Raw genomic sequence first — 24,526 nt, forward strand, 5'->3', positions numbered from 1 at the left:
CAGATTGTAGGCAACTAATGTAATTGTCATATAGTCTCAATATAAGTGAAAGCATTTCCAGATCTAGTAGTTGGAAGTGCCCATTACTTGACATCAGTATAATGCAATACTACTGGTCCACTGCTATGATACAAAGTTTTAATACTCAATGAAACAAATCAATGTTGTACGATCAAAGAAAAAACAAAACGGGTAAATTGTTGAGCAGTCCCCAATTCAAACATGATTTTACCCCAACTCCCTGGAGAGAGAATCTTTTTGAAAAAAATTTTCAAAAAGGCCAAAATTGCCCTTTATTATTTAAATTGATTGATCTACTGCGCTTTCTCAAATGGTATCAGAGCATGGTTGATTTATTTCAAACACAAAAATTTATTATTACTAGTAACTAATTGTATGAGAAGGAGAATTTCGAAAAAATTATGAATCTGAACTTCGGTTCAAGGATAATAATTTACAAGGAATATTCCAATATTTTGGAATATAAACAAGGTCATCTAACTATTGTTAGATATCCGAACCAGAAAGGGAAGCATCAGCACCCTCAGGTAAAATATCAGGTAAATTTATGATTCAGAACAATAAGTTTCTGAAGATAATACCCGATTCCTCTAAGCTCTCAACAGATCTTAGAGAAATTCAGAAAACGGTACAAAGTTATGGAACTTTGTTATATTATGTACCTCAACGAGTTGAGAAAATCCTAGAAAAACAAGAAGAAATTCTTGTGACCCTAAAGGATATTCAAACGAGAATTCAGAAACTGGAACAACAACCCAGTTCTAGTAGACGAACTTCAGGAGGTTGGTTACCACCCTCTTTTGGTACTGAACCTTTGTTACATCAACAAGGGAAGGCCAGAGTGGTGTCAAAACCTTTAACTGAAGAAGAAAAGATGATCAATCTAATCAAGTCTGTCTCAGAAAAAAAATTGATCTGATGACAGCTTTAGAAAGGATTGGTTTGGAGGATCTACAAGAGCTTGCGGAATCTTTCGCAAATCTCAAAGTAGATGATCTAAAGATGAACACAGCAATAGGTGAAACACCACCTGCTATAACCTGGTCATCTTCACATGAACCACCAAGGGAAAGTATGGGATCTCATGATGTAAATATGAGAGAATCTCAAACTGATTTCCATACTGGTGGAGGATCACACCCAGCGGGAACAAGGGCAAGGAGAAATCAAATTCTTTTGCACCAAACACCCTACGGAAAAACTGTTTTAGATCCTATACATCCTTATGGGGTTATGCTTAACCTAGATGTATTAGATTTCAAAAACAGAGAAGATCTCATAGACGATTGGACATCTGCTATGAGGATTGCAGCAGGAACACTCGATCTCAATAAAGAAGGATTCATTAAACTTTTATAAATGAGTCTTATGGGATCAGTGAAAATTGCTTGGGACATGACTTCATTAGACATGAAGGAGTCAATCCTAGCTGGTGAATCTCTTAGTGAGATCGCAGGAAAAATGGCTACCCTATTTAAAGCACACTTTATAAGGGTAGACTATTTCAACACTCAAGATACAGAGAAGAAGAAGAAATACACTCAATCTCTGTATAGTCTTGAATTACATGACATATGTTTGGTGGATGAATATATTCACTAAATATAGATGGAGTTCAGGAGTCGAAGAAGATATAGCTATGCAGCTTTTCTTCGCAAAAATGCCAAGCCCTTGGAGAGAAATGCTCATTAGGGAATACGTACCTGGAAATCCAGATACGTTGGCACGAAGAGCCTCTTTCCTTAAAGGAAAATTGGCAGAATGGTGTCATATGGCAGCATTACAAAAGAATTACAAACGCTTAAGGGGTATCAACAAAAGAACTCCTTTGTGTTGTAAGGAAAATGATCTTCCAACAATTATTGGAAGCAAACCACAGAAGCATAAAAGGAAAAGTTTCAGGACTCATCCTTATGCACGAAGTGGGAGAAGTTCCTGGAAACCAAGAACTGTATGGTCTAGACAGAAAGCCAGATCTTATAAATCTGGACAAAGAAGCGGACCATCAAGGAGTAGGATATCATCCCAAGCATCGAGTAGATCTCGAAGCACAGGAAGAACACCTACAAAGAAAACTTTCAGAAGAGCTCATACTCGAGCCAATGAAAGTTTCAAGGATTGCAATTGCTGGACATGTGGAGCAAGAGGTCATATCTCGACCAATTGTCCAGAAAATGAAAAAAGAGGTATTAAACGCTTTGATCCTACCTCGGATATTGAAGAAGCAATTTATTACCAAGATCTTATTCAAGTATACCAATTTGAGGATATTGCCTCAGAGGAAAGTATATATGAAGAAGAAGAAGTCTTAAGTCAGGAAGACTCTGATGGAACAGAATCGGAATCTAACTGAAGACGAGGTGTTTCGACACGAAACACACGAAGATCTGTCTGGATTTTTCAGCCAGACTACAATATCTCATAACATGGTTCAAAGAATCATGAGAGAAAATCCGAGTCTACAGAGATATCAAGGTTTCTCTGCAGGACAGGTAGAAAAGTTCTTAGGAAGTCTTAGCCTAAGAAAAAGAAAGCATCATCTAATCTATAAAGTTTCTAGAAGGGAAATGGCAATCCCGATGGAACTTACAGGAAATAGAATGGAGATGCAGTTAATTCCTTCCGATGAAATTAAGGAGGAATTACAAAAACTCAAGATAGAAGTAGCAAGATGTAAGGACCGTGTATTGTATTATCGTAAATCTTATATGATTATCGATAATTCATGAATTTGATATATGATTATACATTTGATGTATATTATGATAATGAAATTGAGAAAATGAGTATTGTAGATGAATTGATGTTGTATGAATTTGATTTGAGAGGCCGGACGCCAATATGGTACAAAACCCAAAATGTTGTACAGAACAGGTGGCGCCCGAGCGGTAGAAAATTACCGCCCGAGCGCCAGGGAATGTAAAATCGATACTCGGGCAGAAAGTTCCGCGCTCGAGCGGTAACTTTTGACCGCCCGAGCGCGGTATACTTAAAGTTCGAGGCAGAACCTCTCGCGCTCGAGCGCGAGAAGTTTACCGCCCGAGCGCCGAATCGGTGAGGTGATAAGTACGGGTTTTGTCTTCATTTCATTCATTCCCCTTTTATTTCCTACGAAGATAACCGAGAGAATTCGAATTTCTATCGTCCGAATCGACTTCGAAACGCCGTCTAAACGTGAAACAAATTATATATTTGTTATCTACGCGTTGAGGGCTTCAGACTGAGGTAATTTTCTTCCAGTTCCATCAGCTTTAAATATCAAGGTGCTGGAATATCATGTATTTGAAGTTGAATTTCTGATATGTAGTAGAATATCCGACAATAAACTCATATCTGAAGTCGGAATTGAATTATGATATGATTAGAATTTGATATGAATTATTGAAGTTTCAAATGATATTTGAAACCCATATTAATGATTTTGGAGTATGTTATTGATTGAAATGAGTATGTAATTGATGTAGATAAAGTGTATCTTCCGGCTGCATCAATTGAGAACGAAGAATTGAGGTATGTTGCGACCGGGTAACATACGACAGGTATCTGTATTATATGATATATGATTGGATTGATTGGATTGGATTGGATTGGAATACGTGTCTATGTGCCTATTTGATGATTTGATGTGGCATACATGACATTGAGATTTGAGTATCGATGTATAAAATAAATGTTTTGTTAACACACATCATTTTATGCAACATCGATACATGACATGCACGTTGAGCTATGATCCTTGGATACCCTGATATGATTTGATTGGATTCCGGGGTTTGTGAACACAATGCTATGTTTGGTATTACATGACCCTTAAAACATAGTCATTTGTGGCCCCATATGATTGGATATGAGATGTGGGATTGATGGCGCTTCGTCGACGCTATCTTATGTGTATTCCCATATCGGCCGGTGTGCCAGCTCGAGCATTGATTTGATTTGATAGCGATTCGATTGATTCTGACATGTGCTCAGTGGATGGGCATTTGACCTGATACCTCCACGACATACATGCATTGCATACCATATATCATTGTTTAGATATCTGTGGTATATATGATTGGTTGTTCCATACGGAGCTTTGCTCACCCCCAAGGGGGGCTGTTGTTGTCTTTGTGTGTGGACAATGGCAGGTACTCCAGGATATCAGGAGACCAGAGAGGGTACTTCTGGAGGGAGCCACAGCTTGGGCTGAGGTTTATGTTTATGTTGTTCCCAGTATATATGTATATGTATCTATATACCGGGGCATGTCCCGAGGATATGAGTTGTTTGTATGTGATTGATTTTGATTACGTGTGGGCGTGTTTTATGATTTGAATTTAGATACTATTTTTAGTATTTAAATATCAGAAGAGATGTTTTGGGCTCATTGTAAAGAAATTTTAAACCCGTTTTCCGCTGTGATTACTTAACCCTAATCAAATTGTGTTGTAATAACGATTAGGAGCTAAGGGCCCCACACAGAGTGGTATCAGAGCATAGCTGGGAATGCTCTATTGAGTCTTGTGTACACTTGAATAGGCACAAATGAATTGTGCGTATGTGTTTGACTTATTTGTATTACTTGCTCTTATGTGATTTGATTTGAGTAAGTATCTGATGAGATTGATGATATGAGATGATGATATGAAATGATGAGATTATGAGATTGATATTGATCTGTGATATTCATCATTGATTTGTAGATGGATCACACAGATGAAGTTGCGAGTAGTAATACTGAGAGGATTGTGGGACAATTTGAAGGATTGTCCATGGATGTTGTGATGGCTCGATTCCAGGATTTGAAACCACCGAAGTTCTTTGGCACTGAGAGTGCTGAAAGAGCTGAGGCCTGGCTGAAGGACATCGAGCATTTGTTTAATATTGTTGAGTATTCCAAGGCTCGGAGACTGAAACTTGCTCTCTATCAGCTGAAAGACCGAGCTAAATCTTGGTGGGAAGCCGCTGAGATTGGATTGAAAGAGGCTGGGACTGAAGTCACATGGGATGTCTTCAAGGCCCAGTTTTTGGAGCAGTATTCTCCTCCTTCTTATTATACTGCTCAGGAGAATGAATTTAATAATCTGCAGCAGGGAACGATGACTGTTGCAGAGTATGCTTCGAAATTTTCTACTTCGTTGAAGTATGCACCTCACGTGGCTGGGAATGCGAGGGCAAAATATAACAGGTTTGTAAATGGTTTGCATCCTGTTTTATATACATATGTTATTTCTGGATTGCCTACCAGCTACGCAGAGGCAGTTGAACGAGCTAAGGCAGCCGAGGCTGGACTTAGGCGGGGAGGTCCACAGTATACTCCTCCACCACCGGTGTCAGCTCAGCAGCCTACTTTGCGACCGAGGGGTAAGAAGTTCAAGAAGACTGGATCTGCTTCTTCGTCTTCTTCGAGCTCTAGTGGATCATATAGAGGGAGTTCTGTCATTGCTCCCTATTGTAGCCATTGTGGGGGTAAACATACTATCGAGCAGTGTCGAGGTATGTCTGGTACTTGTTATCAATGTGGGCAGGAAGGCCATTTCTCTCGAGTATGTCCGAATAGGGGTACGACTTCTGCTCAACCCCAGCCAGGATTTAGAGGTGGCCCTAGTATGATGAGATCTGCTGTTCCTGTTCCATCTTTTCAGCAGTCGAATGTACCGAGAGCTCGAGGACCTGGTGGTCAGACTGCCCAAGGCCCTCAGCAAGTTAGAGTGTATGCCATGACTGAGGATCAGGCGAGAGAAGCTCCTGGAGGTGTGATTGCAGGTATTTGCACGCTTTGCGATTATCCTGCACGTGTTTTATTTGATACAGGAGCATCTCATTCATTCATATCTCATGCATTCGTTGCATCTCATGATATTGAGTGTACTCCGTTGTATGATACTTTGTCGATAGCCACGCCAGCAGGGAAGATTATTTTGTCTGAGAAAGTTGTGCATAATTGTGTATTGATATATGAGGATAATGTGATATTTCTGAATCTGATTGTCCTCCCTATGCACGACTTTGATTGTATTGTTGGCATGGATATCTTGATGACAAATCGAGCTACCGTTGATTGTTGTCACGGAGTGGTTCGATTTCGACCGATTGATGGACCCAAGTGGAATTTTTATGGCAAGGGTTCCCAAGCCAAAATTCCATTGGTATCTTCCTTGGAAATGTCTCGATTGTTGACTAACGGAGATGAGGGTTATCTTATCTACGCTATTGATATTTCAAAGAAGGAGTCTTCTTTATCTGAGATTCCTGTTGCGAAAGAGTTTCCAGATGTATTTCCCGATGAGATTCCTGATTTTCCTCCTCATCGAGAAGTTGAATTCGGTATTGATCTTGTGCCGGGGACTGCGCCTATATCTAAAGCTCCTTATCGCATGGCACCATTGGAATTGAAAGAATTGAAAGAACAATTACAGGATCTTCTCGATAAGGGATATATTCGACCGAGTGTATCACCTTGGGGAGCTCCAGTTTTATTTGTTCGAAAGAAAGATGGTACGATGCGAATGTGTATCGACTGTAGGCAGCTGAATCGGGCTACTGTGAAAAATAAGTACCCACTTCCTCGTATTGATGACTTGTTTGATCAGCTTCAGGGTACTTCTGTTTACTCGAAGATTGATCTTCGTTCTGGGTATCATCAAGTACGAGTTCGAGACGAAGATGTGCCCAAAACTGCTTTTCGTACGAGGTATGGCCACTATGAATTCTTGGTTATGCCTTTTGGTCTTACGAATGCTCCTGCTATATTTATGGACTTAATGAATCGGGTCTTTCGAGATTATCTGGACCGATTCGTTATTGTTTTTATTGATGATATTCTTGTGTATTCGGAATCGAGAAAGGAGCATGCTGAACATCTGAGACTGGTACTTCAGACTCTTCGTACTAGTCATTTGTATGCCAAATTGTCCAAATGTGAGTTCTGGATGGACAAAGTGGTATTTCTGGGCCACGTCATTTCGAGACATGGCATATCTGTTGATCCTACGAAGGTCGAAGCTGTATTGAATTGGCCAAGACCTACGAATGTTCCTGAGATCCGTAGCTTCATGGGTTTAGCTGGATATTATCGTCGTTTTATTGAAGGATTTTCGAAGATAGCTAAACCTATTACTCAACTGACACAGAAGAATCAGCGATTCATTTGGTCAGATGAATGTGAAGCTAGTTTTCTTGAATTGAAGACGAGATTAACCACAGCACCTGTGCTTACTATTCCCTCAGGTACCGGAGGATTTGTGGTTTGTACAGATGCGTCTAGTAAAGGTTTGGGCTGTGTTCTGATGCAACATGGCAAAGTGGTTGCTTATGCGTCTCGTCAATTGAAATATCATGAAACTCGTTATCCTGTTCATGATCTCGAATTGGCCGCCATTGTGTTTGCTTTGAAGATTTGGCGCCATTATTTGTACGGAGAAAAGTTTGTTATTTATTCGGACCATAAAAGTCTGAAATATCTCTTTTCTCAATCTGATTTGAATATGAGGCAACGCAGGTGGATGGATCTCCTGAAAGATTTTGATTGTGAGATTCAATATCACCCTGGATCGGTGAATGTTACTGCGGATGCCCTGAGCCGTAAAGTTTATGATTCTGTTTTAGCTTCTGTCAATGTCGCCAAGGTACATGAGGATATATGTACTTCTGGCTGGACTTTTCACTCGAATTGGAATTCTGTCACTGTCTCAGCATTGCAAATTGAGCCGAATTTGATATCGAAGATTCGAAAGGCCCAACGAAGCGATGCTCAGATCCAAAAGTCGAAAGAACTGGTATCTGCTGGACATCAGTCTGGATTTCAGATTTCTTCTGATGGTTCTTTACGACTTAACGGTCGGCTGGTAGTTCCTGATGACTCTGATTTGAAATCTGCCCTTCTTCGAGAATCACATTGTAGCAAATATAGTATTCACCCAGGAGGTCGGAAGATGTATTTGACATTGAGACCTCAATTCTGGTGGAGACGTATGAAGAAGGACATTGCTGAATTTATTTCGAAATGTCTTGTCTGCCAGCAAGTGAAAGCCGAGAGAATGAAACCGGGAGGATTGCTCCATAGTCTTGAAATCCCGAAATGGAATTGGGAACATATTGCTATGGATTTTGTGACTCATTTACCTCGTTCGCCCAAGGGCTGTGATGCTATTTGGGTGATTATTGATCGGCTTTCGAAATCTGCACATTTTATTCCGTATGAGCGGACTTATCCTTATAAGAGAATGGTCCGTTTATACATCGAGAATGTTGTGAGACTGCATGGTGTGCCAGTCTCAATTGTATCTGATCGTGATCCCAGATTTGCTTCTAAATTCTGGGGTAGTTTTCAGGAAGCGATGGGTACGCGTTTGGCTATGAGTACTGCTTATCATCCCCAAACTGATGGCCAGACTGAGCGTACGATTCAAACGTTAGAGGATATGTTACGTGCAATTGTGATGGATTTCAGAATGGGATGGCAAGACGCCTTACCATTGGTTGAATTTTCATATAATAATAGCTTTCAGACGAGTATCGGTATGGCTCCGTTTGAAGCTCTATATGGGAGACGATGTAGATCACCGTTATTCTGGGATGAAATTGGTGAGAGACAGTTGACTGGACCTGAAATGATACAGGAAATGAATGATAAGGTTCAGTTAATTCGGCAGCGGATGAAAGCTGCCCAGGATCGTCAAACGAGTTATGCGAATAAACGAAGACGACCCTTGGAATTCCAGAAAGGTGACAGAGTGTTTCTGAAAATATCTCCCTTTCGAGGCATTGTTCGATTCGGCATGCGAGGGAAGTTATCTCCTCGATATGTTGGTCCGTATGAGATTCTTGATCGAGTTGGTGATCTTGCGTATCGATTGGCATTGCCACCAGCTCTATCTGCCATTCACGATGTGTTTCATGTTTCCATGTTGAGGAAGTATGAACCTGATCCATCGCATGTGCTTGCACCTGATGAGGTTGAACTGGATCCTTCTCTTTCCTATGTTGAACAACCTGTTCGCATTATGGATCGAAAGGAAAAGATATTGAGAAATAAATCGATTCCTCTGGTACGAGTGCAATGGACACGACATGGTGTTGAAGAATCAACGTGGGAATTGGAGAGCAAGATGCGAGAGTCGTATCCGCATTTATTTGATTCTACGACATCTGTGCCATTGTATTCGATGTATTCTGATCCTTTTACTGATTTCAGTTTTGATATGTACTATAACTGGTAACATATGTATGTTTGCCAATGTTATGTATATAAGACTGTTTGAGATTTCGAGGACGAAATCTTTTAAGAGGGGGAGAAATGTAAGGACCGTGTATTGTATTATCGTAAATCTTATATGATTATCGATAATTCATGAATTTGATATATGATTATACATTTGATGTATATTATGATAATGAAATTGAGAAAATGAGTATTGTAGATGAATTGATGTTGTATGAATTTGATTTGAGAGGCCGGACGCCAATATGGTACAAAACCCAAAATGTTGTACAGAACAGGTGGCGCCCGAGCGGTAGAAAATTACCGCCCGAGCGCCAGGGAATGTAAAATCGATACTCGGGCAGAAAGTTCCGCGCTCGAGCGGTAACTTTTGACCGCCCGAGCGCGGTATACTTAAAGTTCGAGGCAGAACCTCTCGCGCTCGAGCGCGAGAAGTTTACCGCCCGAGCGCCGAATCGGTGAGGTGATAAGTACGGGTTTTGTCTTCATTTCATTCATTCCCCTTTTATTTCCTACGAAGATAACCGAGAGAATTCGAATTTCTATCGTCCGAATCGACTTCGAAACGCCGTCTAAACGTGAAACAAATTATATATTTGTTATCTACGCGTTGAGGGCTTCAGACTGAGGTAATTTTCTTCCAGTTCCATCAGCTTTAAATATCAAGGTGCTGGAATATCATGTATTTGAAGTTGAATTTCTGATATGTAGTAGAATATCCGACAATAAACTCATATCTGAAGTCGGAATTGAATTATGATATGATTAGAATTTGATATGAATTATTGAAGTTTCAAATGATATTTGAAACCCATATTAATGATTTTGGAGTATGTTATTGATTGAAATGAGTATGTAATTGATGTAGATAAAGTGTATCTTCCGGCTGCATCAATTGAGAACGAAGAATTGAGGTATGTTGCGACCGGGTAACATACGACAGGTATCTGTATTATATGATATATGATTGGATTGATTGGATTGGATTGGATTGGAATACGTGTCTATGTGCCTATTTGATGATTTGATGTGGCATACATGACATTGAGATTTGAGTATCGATGTATAAAATAAATGTTTTGTTAACACACATCATTTTATGCAACATCGATACATGACATGCACGTTGAGCTATGATCCTTGGATACCCTGATATGATTTGATTGGATTCCGGGGTTTGTGAACACAATGCTATGTTTGGTATTACATGACCCTTAAAACATAGTCATTTGTGGCCCCATATGATTGGATATGAGATGTGGGATTGATGGCGCTTCGTCGACGCTATCTTATGTGTATTCCCATATCGGCCGGTGTGCCAGCTCGAGCATTGATTTGATTTGATAGCGATTCGATTGATTCTGACATGTGCTCAGTGGATGGGCATTTGACCTGATACCTCCACGACATACATGCATTGCATACCATATATCATTGTTTAGATATCTGTGGTATATATGATTGGTTGTTCCATACGGAGCTTTGCTCACCCCCAAGGGGGGCTGTTGTTGTCTTTGTGTGTGGACAATGGCAGGTACTCCAGGATATCAGGAGACCAGAGAGGGTACTTCTGGAGGGAGCCACAGCTTGGGCTGAGGTTTATGTTTATGTTGTTCCCAGTATATATGTATATGTATCTATATACCGGGGCATGTCCCGAGGATATGAGTTGTTTGTATGTGATTGATTTTGATTACGTGTGGGCGTGTTTTATGATTTGAATTTAGATACTATTTTTAGTATTTAAATATCAGAAGAGATGTTTTGGGCTCATTGTAAAGAAATTTTAAACCCGTTTTCCGCTGTGATTACTTAACCCTAATCAAATTGTGTTGTAATAACGATTAGGAGCTAAGGGCCCCACACAGGAACTATGTCTTGGATTCATATCGGAGCAATCCAGATTATGATAAAAGCTACTTTCAAAGAAGGGATAGATTCACCGATCGATATTGCTATATGCGATAAAAGAATGGGGAATCTACAAGAATCGGTACTGGGAACCATCTCAGGAAACCTCTGTGCAGGAAAGATTGTAGGAGTAATATATCCAAGGATAGCCTACAACCTGGCAGATCGAGATTTTAGTCGAGCCTTGACATTGCATCAAAACTTCAAGGAAAAAAGGTTGATGAAAGAAGGTAATAGACCATATTCTATTACCTATCAAATTTCATATGCTCTATCTAATACACATCATTCTGAATTGTTTATTAGAAATGAGTTTATTGAAATCCCTGAGATATTTGGAAAAGTTTCTCAGGCAATTTATCCAGAAAGAGTAGAGTTTCCTTTAATACAGGAAACAGATATCCAGATTCAAGATAAACCAATTCTACAGAGAAATCAAAGTCTTAGACTGGAATCAAGAAGACTATCTTTTCAAGGAGATAGAATTACTAGTTACAGATGGGATAAGAAGCCTGTCATAGAAACCCAACAGGAGCTGAAAAGTTTTTCTACAATAGGAAAGCTCAGATGCTCAGAAGGTTGGAAGGAAGTAGAAATAGTATTTGATATTACAAAACAAAGGAATCAATTTCCTTGTAATTCAATATACTATTTGGAACAACCTATGATAGGAACTTACCAAGGACTGATTAATATCGGAGAATTGGAGGTTCACATTCAGGGGATTCCAGGGAAAGAATCAGATCGACTGATTCTTGGACTAGAGTTTCTCGAGGAACATAAACCTTGGAAACGTCTAGAACATGGAATTGAGTTTATGGCAGAGGATAAAATGTGGAAAATTCAATGAACACAAGTCCATTCTCCATCATTCCAGTAGGAATGTTGTATGAACAATATAAGGCAGAATACTTTGCTGCATATATTGATTCAGGTGCTGGAATATGTACAGCAAAACGAGGAGTTTTTCCAAATAATTTGGAAGAAGAATTACCAAAGATTGCTGGAAGAGATTTTTCCAGAAGAATCTTAATTCTATGTAAAGGGATTAAGATGACTGAAATTATGATTGACGGTGCTGGACAAACACCTTGGTACAAGGTAAAAACACCACAAATTTATTTTCATCATACAGGAGCTGACATATTGCTAGGAAATAATTTCCTACAAAATCATAGTCCAGAGACTTAGAGAGGCATTTTACAGAAAATTGTCAATCCAGTTTCGCAGCAAGTGTGGTGATTCAGGAAAACTTCTGAACCAAAAAATGAAGAATTCAAGAAGGTTTGGAGAAACAATGCTTCAGTTAAGAGCTGATAAAGAACTCCAACCAGATGATATAGAGTGTCTTAAGATAACTCTACAAACAAATGAAGTAGAGTTCGAATCTAAGGTATCATTGGAAGATGTCAAAAAAATGATCAAAGAAAATTATAATGAAGATCTCTTGGCATGGTGGGACAGAAATCAACTCAGAGCTTGCCTTAAAAATCAAAGAAGACAAAGGGTATGAATTTGTCCGTTGCAAACCTATCCCAATGAACATCATTGATCAAAGGGATATGCAGATCATAATCAAGGAACATTTGGACCTTGAGTTGATCAAAGCAGGTATGTCACCATATAGCAGCCCAGGCTTTCTGGTAAGAAATCATGGTGAGATTAAACGAGGAAAACCCAGATTAGTTATTAATTATCAAGAAATTAATAAAATTCTGGAGTTTGATGGGTATTTTATACCTAGTAGAGAACACTTGATTAGTTGCATACGCAACGCCAAGATATTCTCTAAGTTTGATTGCAAGTCCGGATTCTATCAGATTCAGATGCAGGAAGAAAGCAAGAAATTCACAGCTTTCTCCACACCGCAAGGACATTATATCTGGGAGGTATTACCAATGGGATTGGCTAATTCACCACAGATATTTCAAAGAAAGATGGATAATCTTTTCAAAGATTATTTTAAGTTTATGTTTGTTTACATCGACGATGTTTTAATAGCATCTAAAGATATGAATGAACATGTTAAACATTTGGAGATTTTCTCTAATATTTGCAAGAAAGAAGGACTGGTTTTATCTGAAAAGAAAGCAGTCATTGCTACAAGAAAGATTGAATTCCTCGGAATTGAAATCGATGAGTCAGGAATAATTCTGCAAGAACACATAGTGGAGAAAGTGCAGAATTTTCCAGAAAATCTCAAAGACAAGAAGCAACTTCAAAGTTTCTTAGGAGTTGTTAATTTTGCTGGGATGTTTATCAAAAACCTAGCAAAACACAGAAAGGTGTTCAGTCCATTGTTGAAAAAAGATGCTAGATTTATATGGACAGACGAACACACAAAAAGACTGATCCATTTAAAGAAGGTTTGCAAAAATCTTCCAAAAATGGCTATTCCTCAAGATAAAGATGATCTGGTATTATATACTGATGCCAGTGATCATTGGTGGGCAGCAGTTCTTACTAAGCTCACCCCAGATGGAGAACAACCATGGAGATATTGTAGTGGGTTATTCTCAGATACAGAAGCCATAAGATGGCATATCAACGAAAAAGAATTTTATGCAGTAAAGAGGGCTTTTGAAAAATGGCCATTATTCCTACTTGCAAAGAAATTCACTTTGAAAGTTGATAACACACAAGTTAAAGCTTTTTTAAGGAATAGAATTGAGTCTAAACCTGAGAAGGCTAGATTATTACGATGGCAAGCACTATGTCAGAATTACATTTTTGATATTGTGATAATTAAATCTCATGAAAATATTCTTGCAGATTTTTTAACAAGAGATGGACAGCATTGACATTAATGATATTATCAAGATGCAGAGGCATTTGAGGGAACACCTTGAAATGCTTCAAACCGAGTTCAATAAGTTAGCTGTAAACGCAGAAGTTGCGGGAAGGCTACAACAGGCTGATAAGAGAATTGTCTCTGATCGAATTACATGTTGTTTACAGGCATATACTCAGTTATGGTCTGTAATGTAAAGGCCTATCCTCCAAGGCATTGAGAAACCACTGGTTTCTCAAATGGAGAGTTTTCGAGTACATGACTCTATACCTGTAGCGGGGGATTCAAATACCTCTTGCACAAGTGTTAAGTCGGGATCATCACCAGATGAGTCGGCTGAAACAAAATTTGAGACTCCTGATCCTTATCTTGAGTCATCAAGTCAACCCTTCACCTCGGGGATTGAAGAGGGAGAGATCAGCCTTAGGCCTCGTATTGACAAAGGCAAAACTAAGGTTGGTACTAACGAAGCAACAATTTCTTCATTTCAGGTTTACCAACAGAATTGGGAGAAATTAAAAACAAGAATTGGCATTAACCCAGCTACCAATCGGGTTGATGTTTCAGGAAAATATCCAAGGGTATAGATGAAACAAAATTCATATCCAAAGGAGGTTAAAGCATGGTATGAATTCGGGGCTCTTGCCTCAGTTTATACTACATCACCCAGCTTCCCAGAAATTTCAGGTCTACCTAAGTGGATCCAGGAAGCTGTTCACGAGACTTGGGCAAATAATGATTATTTGTCCAGAGGAGATGTTTTGGAGCTATACTTTTTCAGTGCAGCACCAGAACCAGCAGGGAAAGGTTCCCATGAAGCCTTTCATTTTATCAAGCTAAGGAGGCCGGATACAAATGTCCAAAAATTTATCAAGGATCCTCCAACAGAAGAAACACCCCTGGTTGCTTCAATTTCTGAAGATGATATGTCTACCAGAAGAGCTTGGGGTCTATGGGTCTGTCTCACTGAGATGGACAAAGTCAAGTTTCCGTTCAAATTTTATAATCATTCAGTGAACGGATCATTCCTGTTAAATACCATGACTGGAAAAACTACAAGTTTTGCAGAAGATTTATTCGAGAAAAAGAGAAATCTTTTGTGGAACAGCAAGCTGCCGGCTAGTAAAGAGACTCGCCGAAAATTCTGTAACATGGCACACATAGGAAGATGGTCAGAAAACATCTGCGTGGAATGCCAGAACCAGAAGGAACCAGAATTCGGTAAAGGATTCAAGCCGAGATCTGATCGGAAACACTTTACCGATACAAGTACAAGTGGGGATGGACCACATTCACGTTTTCCTCGAGGAAGCCGAAAGCCAAAGATTCCTCGACAAAATTAATAAGTGGACATGTGACTCACCCACTAGCTAAAAAGAAGGACCACCATGTGAAAATTCATGTGTGTGGAAGAAAAGGACCACCAATAATCGGTGGAAAAAGACACAGGAGCATTGGATACCAAATTTAAAAGGAATCCAATAAAGAAAAAACAGGACAACTGGACCCAGATTACAAATATAAATAAAGGACGAATGGGAACCAGTTAACAAATCAGAATCAAAACTTGAAAATGTATCGAGCATATTTGAAAGTTTTGAAAAGAAGATTAACACACAAGAGAAAACAAGCTGAAGCTCTAAAATCTATAATCCAAATGTATCAAGAAGATGGAAAAGAGATTTTCAGCTGATATTTTTCAAACTCATCGGCAATGGTATCTCCAAGAGATAAAGAAGATGAGAAACTGATGGCTAGATTAATAATCTAGAACATGACAAGACAAGAAGGACCACTCAACCACCGAATGGTCCACAGGCAAGCTGTAAAGGCTTATGAAGATTTGAAGTCCGATTTTCAAATCCGAAGGAAGCCTTCTATAAATAAAGAAGCAGAAGGAAGATGAGGCATCGATCAACCTCTTCATTTTTCTTCCAATTCATTTGTAATATTTTCTCTTTGATGTGTGTAGTGAGTTCAGCTACTAGTAGTAGCTAAACAAGTTTCTCCTCCTCTACATGAGGTTACTATGTATTAATAAATGTTTGATGTTTGAATAAAAGAGATCTTTGCTCTCAGCCCCTCTCATGTATTATTTTCAAAATTTTATTTCATACTGTGCACTCTAATGTAGGAAACGAATTAGAGTTGTGCCAAGTGCTGCTGAAGGAATCTGCGTCAGTAACCATCGGTTGCGATCGTGTGGTTGGACTGTGAGGAGCAGTCTGTAAAATACGGTGGATACAACCCGGTGGTACTCCGGTCAAAAAGGTATAAGATTTAATTTATTTTAAGGAAGCATGATGGGCCATTATTTTTAAAAGAAAAAATCAATTATTTAAATATAGGTATAAAGGGTATTCTCGGAAGTAAAAGGAAGTAGGGAGTGGAAAGAAACATTGTGGTCAAACGGGTACTGACCACCAATTTTCCCAAAGAAAACTCACCACCAAAAGCAGTCAGACATGGTAAAGAATATAGTGAATTATTCGTATAAAAAATATTTATTATAATAATTATGTTTTTAATAATATTGTAAGAAATATAGAATATTAAAACATGTGGAATAAAGTTTGAAGAAGACGATGACTTTGTTTTAAATTACATAATTTCAAACATCTTAATCTAAATGAGAGAACCAAAATAAATAAATAAATTGGTGAAGCATTATTTTGGATCCATTAAAATATGACATGAAATCTGGTCTTGAGATTACATATAATCTGATAATCTCACACCAAATTCACATTGCCTTATTATGTATTACTAAAATTTGGCATGTGCAACGCCATAAGCTAAAATTGAATTGACTTGAGTCCGAGTCTCTTTCGTCTCAAATATAAACAAATTTGGCACTTGATGGTAATCTCGTATGTTCGAAATTATTGTACGAAAATTTTGTTCTTTTAAAAAACTGTACACAAAAACTCTTGTAAGACGGTGTCACGAATCAATTTTGTGAAACGAATATCTTATTTGGGTTATCCATGAAAAAGTATTACTTTTTATTGTGAATATGAGTTGGATTGACCCTTCTCACGAATAAAGATTCATGAGACCGTCTCAAAAAGATTTACTCAAAACTGTACTATCATGGAAAAAGGGTGTATGTTAGGTACATTAAAGAAAATTTGACAGGACAAGGTTATTTGTGATGTAAGGGTCAAAATCTTTTTAACGTAGTAAGCACTTTCCAATTTTGAAATTGACCCCACACAATCCACATATTTCATATTGGACCCCCTTTACAGACTGAATGACTACATGCAGAATAAAATGAGAATAAATATAAAAAAAAAGGAAGAATTTCAACAGGTAATTTTGTCCAACATCCAAATCTTCAAAGACTGAGTCTCAGCCGTTGGATTGAAATCCAATCTTTGACCATTACACACCTCCTTCCGCCATTTATATTCCCTTCTACCTGCCCTGCCCCCTCCTTACATCTTCTCTTCTCTCTTGATTTTTTATTCATGAATCCGCATTTTCTCATGAATTTACTGTAAAAATTCTTGAAATTTGATCTGGGTTGTTTTTATTTGCAATTTTTTTCGAGTTATGGGAGATGAATTGTACGGGTATTCGAAGAATCAGAACGAGGAAATGGAGATTCAGGAAGCTGCGTCGGCGGGGTTGAAGTCCATGGATGATTTCATTCGAGAGGTTTCGAAGAAGAATCAGCAGATGGATTGCAGGGAGATTACTCATTCTACGATGTCGAAATTTAGGAAAGTGATTTCCATGTTGAACAGGACCGGACACGCACGGTTCCGCCGCTCTACGGTTCGGCCGGAGTTGACTCAGACTCCTTCGCCACCGAAGACCTTGGAACTGTTCTCTGGATCTATCGAACCCGTCGCGACGATTGCTGGTTTCGTGAAGGATACGGGCGAGGTGATGGGTAAAGAGTGGTTTAGTCTCTCGACTTCGGGAAACTCTTCTTCGACTTTGTTATCGTCGATCACTGGAGAGGGCAGCGTGTCCAACGGAAAGGGCGTCGGATCGGTGCCGGCGATGTTGCTGGATTCATCTACACTTTCTGTCCGCGTCGAGGAGCCCCCTGTCCACGGAAAGAGGTGTCGAGAGCATAAACATAACCACTCCGGCAAGACCTCCGGGCCATCGCTCTGCCACTGCAAAAAGAAGTACAACTCTCTCCATCTCCACTCTGAAATTGATTGGATTTCACTTTCACTCTAAATCTAACTGAATGTCGACGCTTTTTTAGGAAATCTCGGCCGAAGGAAACAATTAGAGTGCCTGCAGTCAGCTCAAAGATTGCAGATATTCCAGCGGACGAATATTCTTGGCGAAAGTACGGCCAGAAGCCCATCAAGAATTCACCGTACCCACGGTAATAATCACTACGATTCCCACTAAATTCGAAGAAATCTGCAAATAAAAAACTTGGATCCAATCATGTAAACTTGTTGCTTTAAATATTTTTGCAGGGGTTACTATAGATGCAGCACGGTGAGGGGTTGCCCGGCAAAGAAACATGTGGAGAGGGCGAACGACGATTCGACGATGCTCCTCGTGACTTACGCTGGGGAGCACCTGCACTCGGCGCAGGAGAACACTGCTCCCTCTCAGGCTCAGCTAACTGTGGTTGAGTCGTCGGCAACCTGAGAATGGAAGGAGAGATTGGAGGAGGGTAAATTTTGTAATTTCGAGGTAGTTGGAAGGGGTGTCGTGAAATCAAGAAGGGTTTGGGGGGTCTATTGTAAATTTATTAGGTTTAGCCGTGTAGAGAACTGATTTTTTAGAAAAAGTGTTGAATTTCGATGAAATAGTTTAGATTAAAGACATTTGGTTTGAAATGACTCATGTTTTCTTGCTTTGGATTCTTTATTTATTTATTTATTATTATTATTATATTATTATTATTATTATTAAAATTGTGAAGAAATCTATTGATGGATATGATTCCCATTCTGTTTTATTTTTATTTGGATGATTCTTTGTTTCTTGGAATTGTGGGAATAATTATTAAAGAAGATAAAGTCAAAAAGTGTGGGCATTTTGAAATGTGGAAAAAGATGCATGTGTCACTTTAGCTTTTATAAAATTTATCATTCAAACATTACACTTCAGGCTTTTTTAGCGATGAAATCTAAGATATGTTTCATAAAATTGACATATAAAACACCGAGTTTTTGTGATTGACAAAATGATTATCAAGTTTGGGTCGTGTTTTCGATGTGAACGAAATTAAAAGTACAAACAAATCATATTGAGTCGAATAATATTCTTATTGTTACATTAGAGTTTCTTGTTTTTTTACTTGCGGAAACAACTCAAAACTCTGTGTGTAAACAAACAAGCTTAATTTCGAGCTTTGTTTGAATCAGACTTCGTAGCTGTGGTTCGATTCAATTATGCGGTCTTGATGAAAGATAATTTGAAATCAAACCTTCAAACGATGATTTATTATTTTTAAAATTTATGACATTACTCGAGTAAAAAATGTGTAAAAAAATATATTACATTTCTGAAAATACTTTCAGAGAAAGTCAATATTTGATATTTTTGGAACATTGCAATTCAAATAATTTGGGAATGAATTATCCCATTTTCTATATACACTATTTTCAACGCTTTTGACTTTCAAATTTGGCTTGAAGTTGACTCATATATTTTTGGTTTGTAATAAATTAAATACATGAAATTGGAATTCAATACGGTTGACTATTCTGTATATTAAATATTTTCGGCGGTTTATGTTTTATTATTAATATATAATATAATGAACATCGAGATATGATACGATATTGTGAACATTGTTGCTTTATTTTTATTTTGAAATTGTTTAATTTTGTAACTATATGAATTATTAAATAGTTTTACTACAAGCTGTTACTTCGAAAAATACAATTTATCATGTATGTGTTACTAATTTTTTTTTGTTCGCTAACTTTCATATTTTTTGTTTTGGTTTACTAAATTTTCAAAGTTTGATTTTTGTGTTTCGTCACAATGCTGACGTCACTTTTTGATAAGATATTCTTTCTTTTATTCCCAACCTCATCTTGGCTATGGATCTTGAATTTCAAAGAAATGAACTTCATTTTTTAAGCTTCTCATTTTACCCGTAGGATTCCCTTCCCTTAGGTTGTTGCCTCGGGAGCTTCATTGATTTTACATTTTCGTATTGTAAATAGGTGCATTGAGGAAATTCTGGATGTTTACAACAGGTTTTGTAGGATGTTTACAACAGGTTTTGTAGGGTAAAGTTTGATGAAGTCTTAATATATACTTTGGATGAAATCTTGTTAGGATCGGGAAAGAGTTTAGAGGGGGGTAATGCGATTCTTCAAACCACGAAAAGCAAACGCGCTCAAAACAGAGTCACGCCCTCGATTCGATGAGATAAAGAACGTTATGTTGTCCCGATCTTTTTGAAACAAGTAAATTATGTGTAATATTCACCTCAAAATGACAAAGAATTTAGCAACAAATATTAACGAATGTAACAATCGAAATTCAAGCGAACCTTCAAAGAACTCGTTTTTGACAATCAGAGTAAAAAACAATCGACAAACGCCACAAAGTGTTAAAATTTGATAAGTTTGATTTGAGAAACACATAAAGATGTATACAAAGCTAAGCTTTGAAATTTTGAGAGAACAACTCAATCAATATTATTAAAACTCAAGAAAAATTGTTTACAATGAATAAAATTCGTGCATATATTGTTCACAAATCTAAAGGATATGCTAAATCTAATTACCAAATTATTTGGACTCTAAACCAGGCAACTAGGGATTTTTCTCGCAGGCGGGGCGCTTGGGCGCGAGATTCTACCACTTGGGCGCTGAGTGTTCTGGATTGGACGCGCTCGAACAGTAAGATTTTACCCCTCGGGCGTGGAGGTTTCTGGAATTCACATATTGTACAGAAAGTGTGGCGCTCGGGCGCGGAGACTTCTATCTTCCTCTTCGTTTAGCACTTGCCCAATGATTCTATGGTCCCCAAGCTCATTTCCATGCACCACTAGATTGCTCATGAGTCCACGCAAATCTTCCTTGAACCTCCTTCCAATCATTTGCACGCCATGCTTGGCCGGATTCATATCAGAAGGTGAATAAACTCTTCAAAAATATTTGCTTTTAAAATTTGTTTTCAATCTTTTTTAAGCGGTTGAAAGTTTTTCTGAAACGGTTAGAATTATGAATCACTTAAAAAGTGCGAAAAACGATTCACAATTTCTAATGATAACTTCAACTTGTTTGCTGGCTTGTTAACAAGAGACGGTTTGAAATGTAATTGCTCGCGAAAAGTCTCTTACGTCACCCCTTCTTCCTCTTTAGGTAAGATTCAACTAAAAGACTTTGGCTTTACAAACTTATTTCAACAGTCCACTCCAATCAGGACTTATCACACTGCCTTTTTTGGAACTTTTAGTGATCACTTTACACTTCTGAATTTTAAGAACCCTCGGTTCAACGGACAACACAATCAATCAAATAACCAAGAGGTTACTGATAAAAGAAAATTGTATGTTTTGAGTAGCACGAAATTGATCATTGAATAATCAGATATCTTTTCTATTGAGTGCGTACTTGATGAGCAATGAAGTATATGAACTTTAAGTGCGCTCAGATCTTTGAGTATGCAAGCTTTAGTAGTGTGTCAATCGCGTGGTTGAAGAGCTTAAAATGATCAAACTTTTTTTTGTTTGCGTTCTTCAACTCTTCTTTTAAAAGATATCATTCAAATGGTCGGAAAAGATGAATAACATAAACCTATATCGCTGGAATGATGTGTCACTTTCAGCTGCAACTTCATTAAATGTTCTTCAGCAAACATTTAATGTTTTCTTTGCTTGTGTAGCTTTGAATCCCGTTCTTTGAAGAGTTGCTGCTGAGCATTCCTTTGTGATGACTGTTATCTTCATCAGAACTTGAAGGATGTATAAACAATTTTTTCTATAATGAGATAGTGACATTAATGCAGATCTTTATCGAGACTCGTGCAGGATATGGTTGACTTGTAGAGGTGCAAAACTATTGAATATCTTGCGCCGATCAGAGAATATATTTCATTAAATGAGCAATAAATAGCTCTTTAATGAAATGGTTTGAAGACTTTGAACAGCTGGTTGAAAGTCTTCTAAATGGTTGAAACTTCTTCAAGCAGTAGGAGGACAGCCGGTTGAAAGTTCAAGCGGTCGAAGACCAAGCAGTTGAAATGGCTCCTGTTATACAAGGAAGATTGCAGCTGTTTCCTGAAATAGTTAGGTGATGTTTTGATTTTGTCAATCACCAAAAATTTAAGATAATAATAGTTTCTTAACAAATCTCGTTCTGAACTTTAATGGAAAACATACATATTTTTAATAAAAAATCGATTAATTCGATCACAATTGAATTAGCCAATTTTAATTAGATTCACTTTTGATAGTTTTTTAAATAATTTTGGTTGACTTGGTTATGCTAAAAAAGTTTTGTTATTCAAAATAAGTTCAATATGTAACCAAATCGAACCAAATGTTAATTTTAATCGTTTTATTAATTAGATCAAAATAGTTAAAAATAAAAATTATAATATTAAAATAAAATTAAAATATTTAATAAACTAAAACTAAAAATTAGATAAATTAATGAATATATATATTTTTATTCTAATCTCTTTAGCGTGTTGATGTGAACACGAATGGTCAAGCTCCAAGGAAAGCATGTGACCATTTACAGTTGCCGGAGGGATCAGTCACGAGGGGACGACTGAAGAAATTCAAGGAAGCATTGCAAGGGCTTATGAGCAATGAAGAAGGACGTACACGCGAGGTGCAAAGTGCTGAAGGGTTCATGATGAATGGGAGCAAGTTTGGGAGCCAAAGGAACGTTATTCAAGTGATAAAGGAAGGAGATTCCAGCAACATTGGCACCCGAGCGGTCAAAGAATACCGCCCGAGCGCCACCTTTCTGCCCGAGAAGAAAACCTCCCGAACGCCTCGCGCCGGAGCGGTCAAAACTTACCGCCCGAGCGCGCATAGTGCAGAACCCTCGGCGCTCGAGCGGTAATATCTTACCGCCCGGGCGCGCGTCGTTTTGTGCGAATTTTAATATTGCCTTAATTAGAGTTTTAAGTATTTTGGAGTCTAGATTTTGATATCTTTGTGATATGTAAAGGATTTTGAACGAATTTTTACACACAATTGATTAATAAAATTTGAGTTTATCAAAACTTTGAGATATTTTCTCTCAACTTTTCATAGCCAAGCTTTGTCAAAATCAAATCAAACTTATCAAAGTTTCTAACTTGTGGCGTTTGTCGATCGTTGCTTGTGCGGATTGTCGTAGGCAAAGTTCTTCGAAGGTTCGTATAGTTTTCGATTGTTTATCCTCGTGTTTATTTGTTGCTAAACTCTTGCTAGTTTAGAGGTGAATAACACACCATACTTGAATCAAAAGATCGGGAAAACACACGGATCTTAATATTGTAATTGAATAGAGGGTGCGATTTAGTTTTAATCGTGTTTGCTATTTATTCGTAATAAGATTCACATCATTTGGTATCAGAGCATAGGTTTATTGATTCAAGTAAGTATCTTGTTCTTTAAATTTTTAGATCTGCACTTATCCGTTCTTTGTCTGTCAGATCTACGTTGTCTATCGTTCTTCGTTTATTTTTCGTGAATCTGTGATTCTCGAAAAAAATTTTGTTCTTATTTTTTTTGGGATTTTCGAGTAGTACTCAAGCCAAAAAAAAAAAAAGAGTACAAAAATTCCGAAAATTGCCTTTAAATTTTTGTTGGTATTTTGTTCTATTCCTTCTTGTGAGTCATATTCCAAAGTCTCACACAGTCAAAAAAAAAAAAAAATTAAATTAGCTATCTTCAATTTTCTTGTCTACGCAGTCCAAGTGAGTCGATCACATCTGTTCACAAGTTGAAACTTGATTGTTTAATATACTCCAATACAAAGCTTGAACACTTTTTAGAGAGCCTTCAAATTCGAGTGATACACTTGAGTGTGAGTGATTTTTCTTTGGAGTGACCGGTGAGTATTTGTTGTGAGCAAACAAAATAAGAGCGACGAGTGAATTTCTTTGGAGTGACCGTGAGCATTTGGGTGAGGATTTTTTTCTACTAACCTTTTTCTTGCAGGTACAAATTTAAAAAAGGTTAAATGGAGAAGGAGGTAGGGGGTAGTTCTAATTCGGAGTGGTCTAGGGCCCAAATGGAGGCGTTGTCTGGGATGTTGTCTAAGATGATGAAAGTAGAGATGGTGCCCTTACATGAGCGTTTGGATAGGATTGAAGAGAGTACTAGTGGGGGAAAACGTAAGGGTAAGGACTTGGGTAGAGGCGAGGAATAAGAATATGATTTGGGTGGAGACGAGGAGAGTCAAGACAAAAATTGGGGTAGATACGGTAGAGGTAGAGGAGTTGGTAGAGGGAGAAGTGAGGCTATGCGGGGTAGATATACTGATGGGCATAGGGAGGATGGGAATATGAGTGGCATTAAGATGAAAATCCCTTCTTTCCATGGGAAGTCTGATCCGGAGGCGTATCTAGAGTGGGAAAAGAGGGTAGAGTTTGTATTCGACTGTCACCAATACTCCGAACTCAAAAAGGTTAGGTTGGCGGTGGTTGAA

General features: G+C 38.1%; 1 protein-coding gene across 1 annotated transcript; it reads left to right on the forward strand.

Annotated features, from left to right (window-relative positions):
- Nucleotides 1-17,268: 17,268 nt before the first annotated feature.
- On the forward strand, nt 17,269-18,849 carry LOC140813043 (probable WRKY transcription factor 17). The gene is made up of 3 exons (XM_073171454.1): nt 17,269-18,073; nt 18,157-18,282; nt 18,380-18,849. Exons 1-3 carry the CDS (start codon nt 17,487-17,489, stop codon nt 18,555-18,557), a joined length of 891 nt encoding a protein of 296 aa, XP_073027555.1. The 5' UTR covers nt 17,269-17,486; the 3' UTR covers nt 18,558-18,849.
- The last annotated feature ends 5,677 nt before the right edge of the window (nt 18,850-24,526 follow it).

The sequence above is a fragment of the Primulina eburnea genome, chromosome 14 (assembly GCF_022965805.1).
Source record: "Primulina eburnea isolate SZY01 chromosome 14, ASM2296580v1, whole genome shotgun sequence".
Taxonomy (NCBI): domain Eukaryota; kingdom Viridiplantae; phylum Streptophyta; class Magnoliopsida; order Lamiales; family Gesneriaceae; genus Primulina; species Primulina eburnea.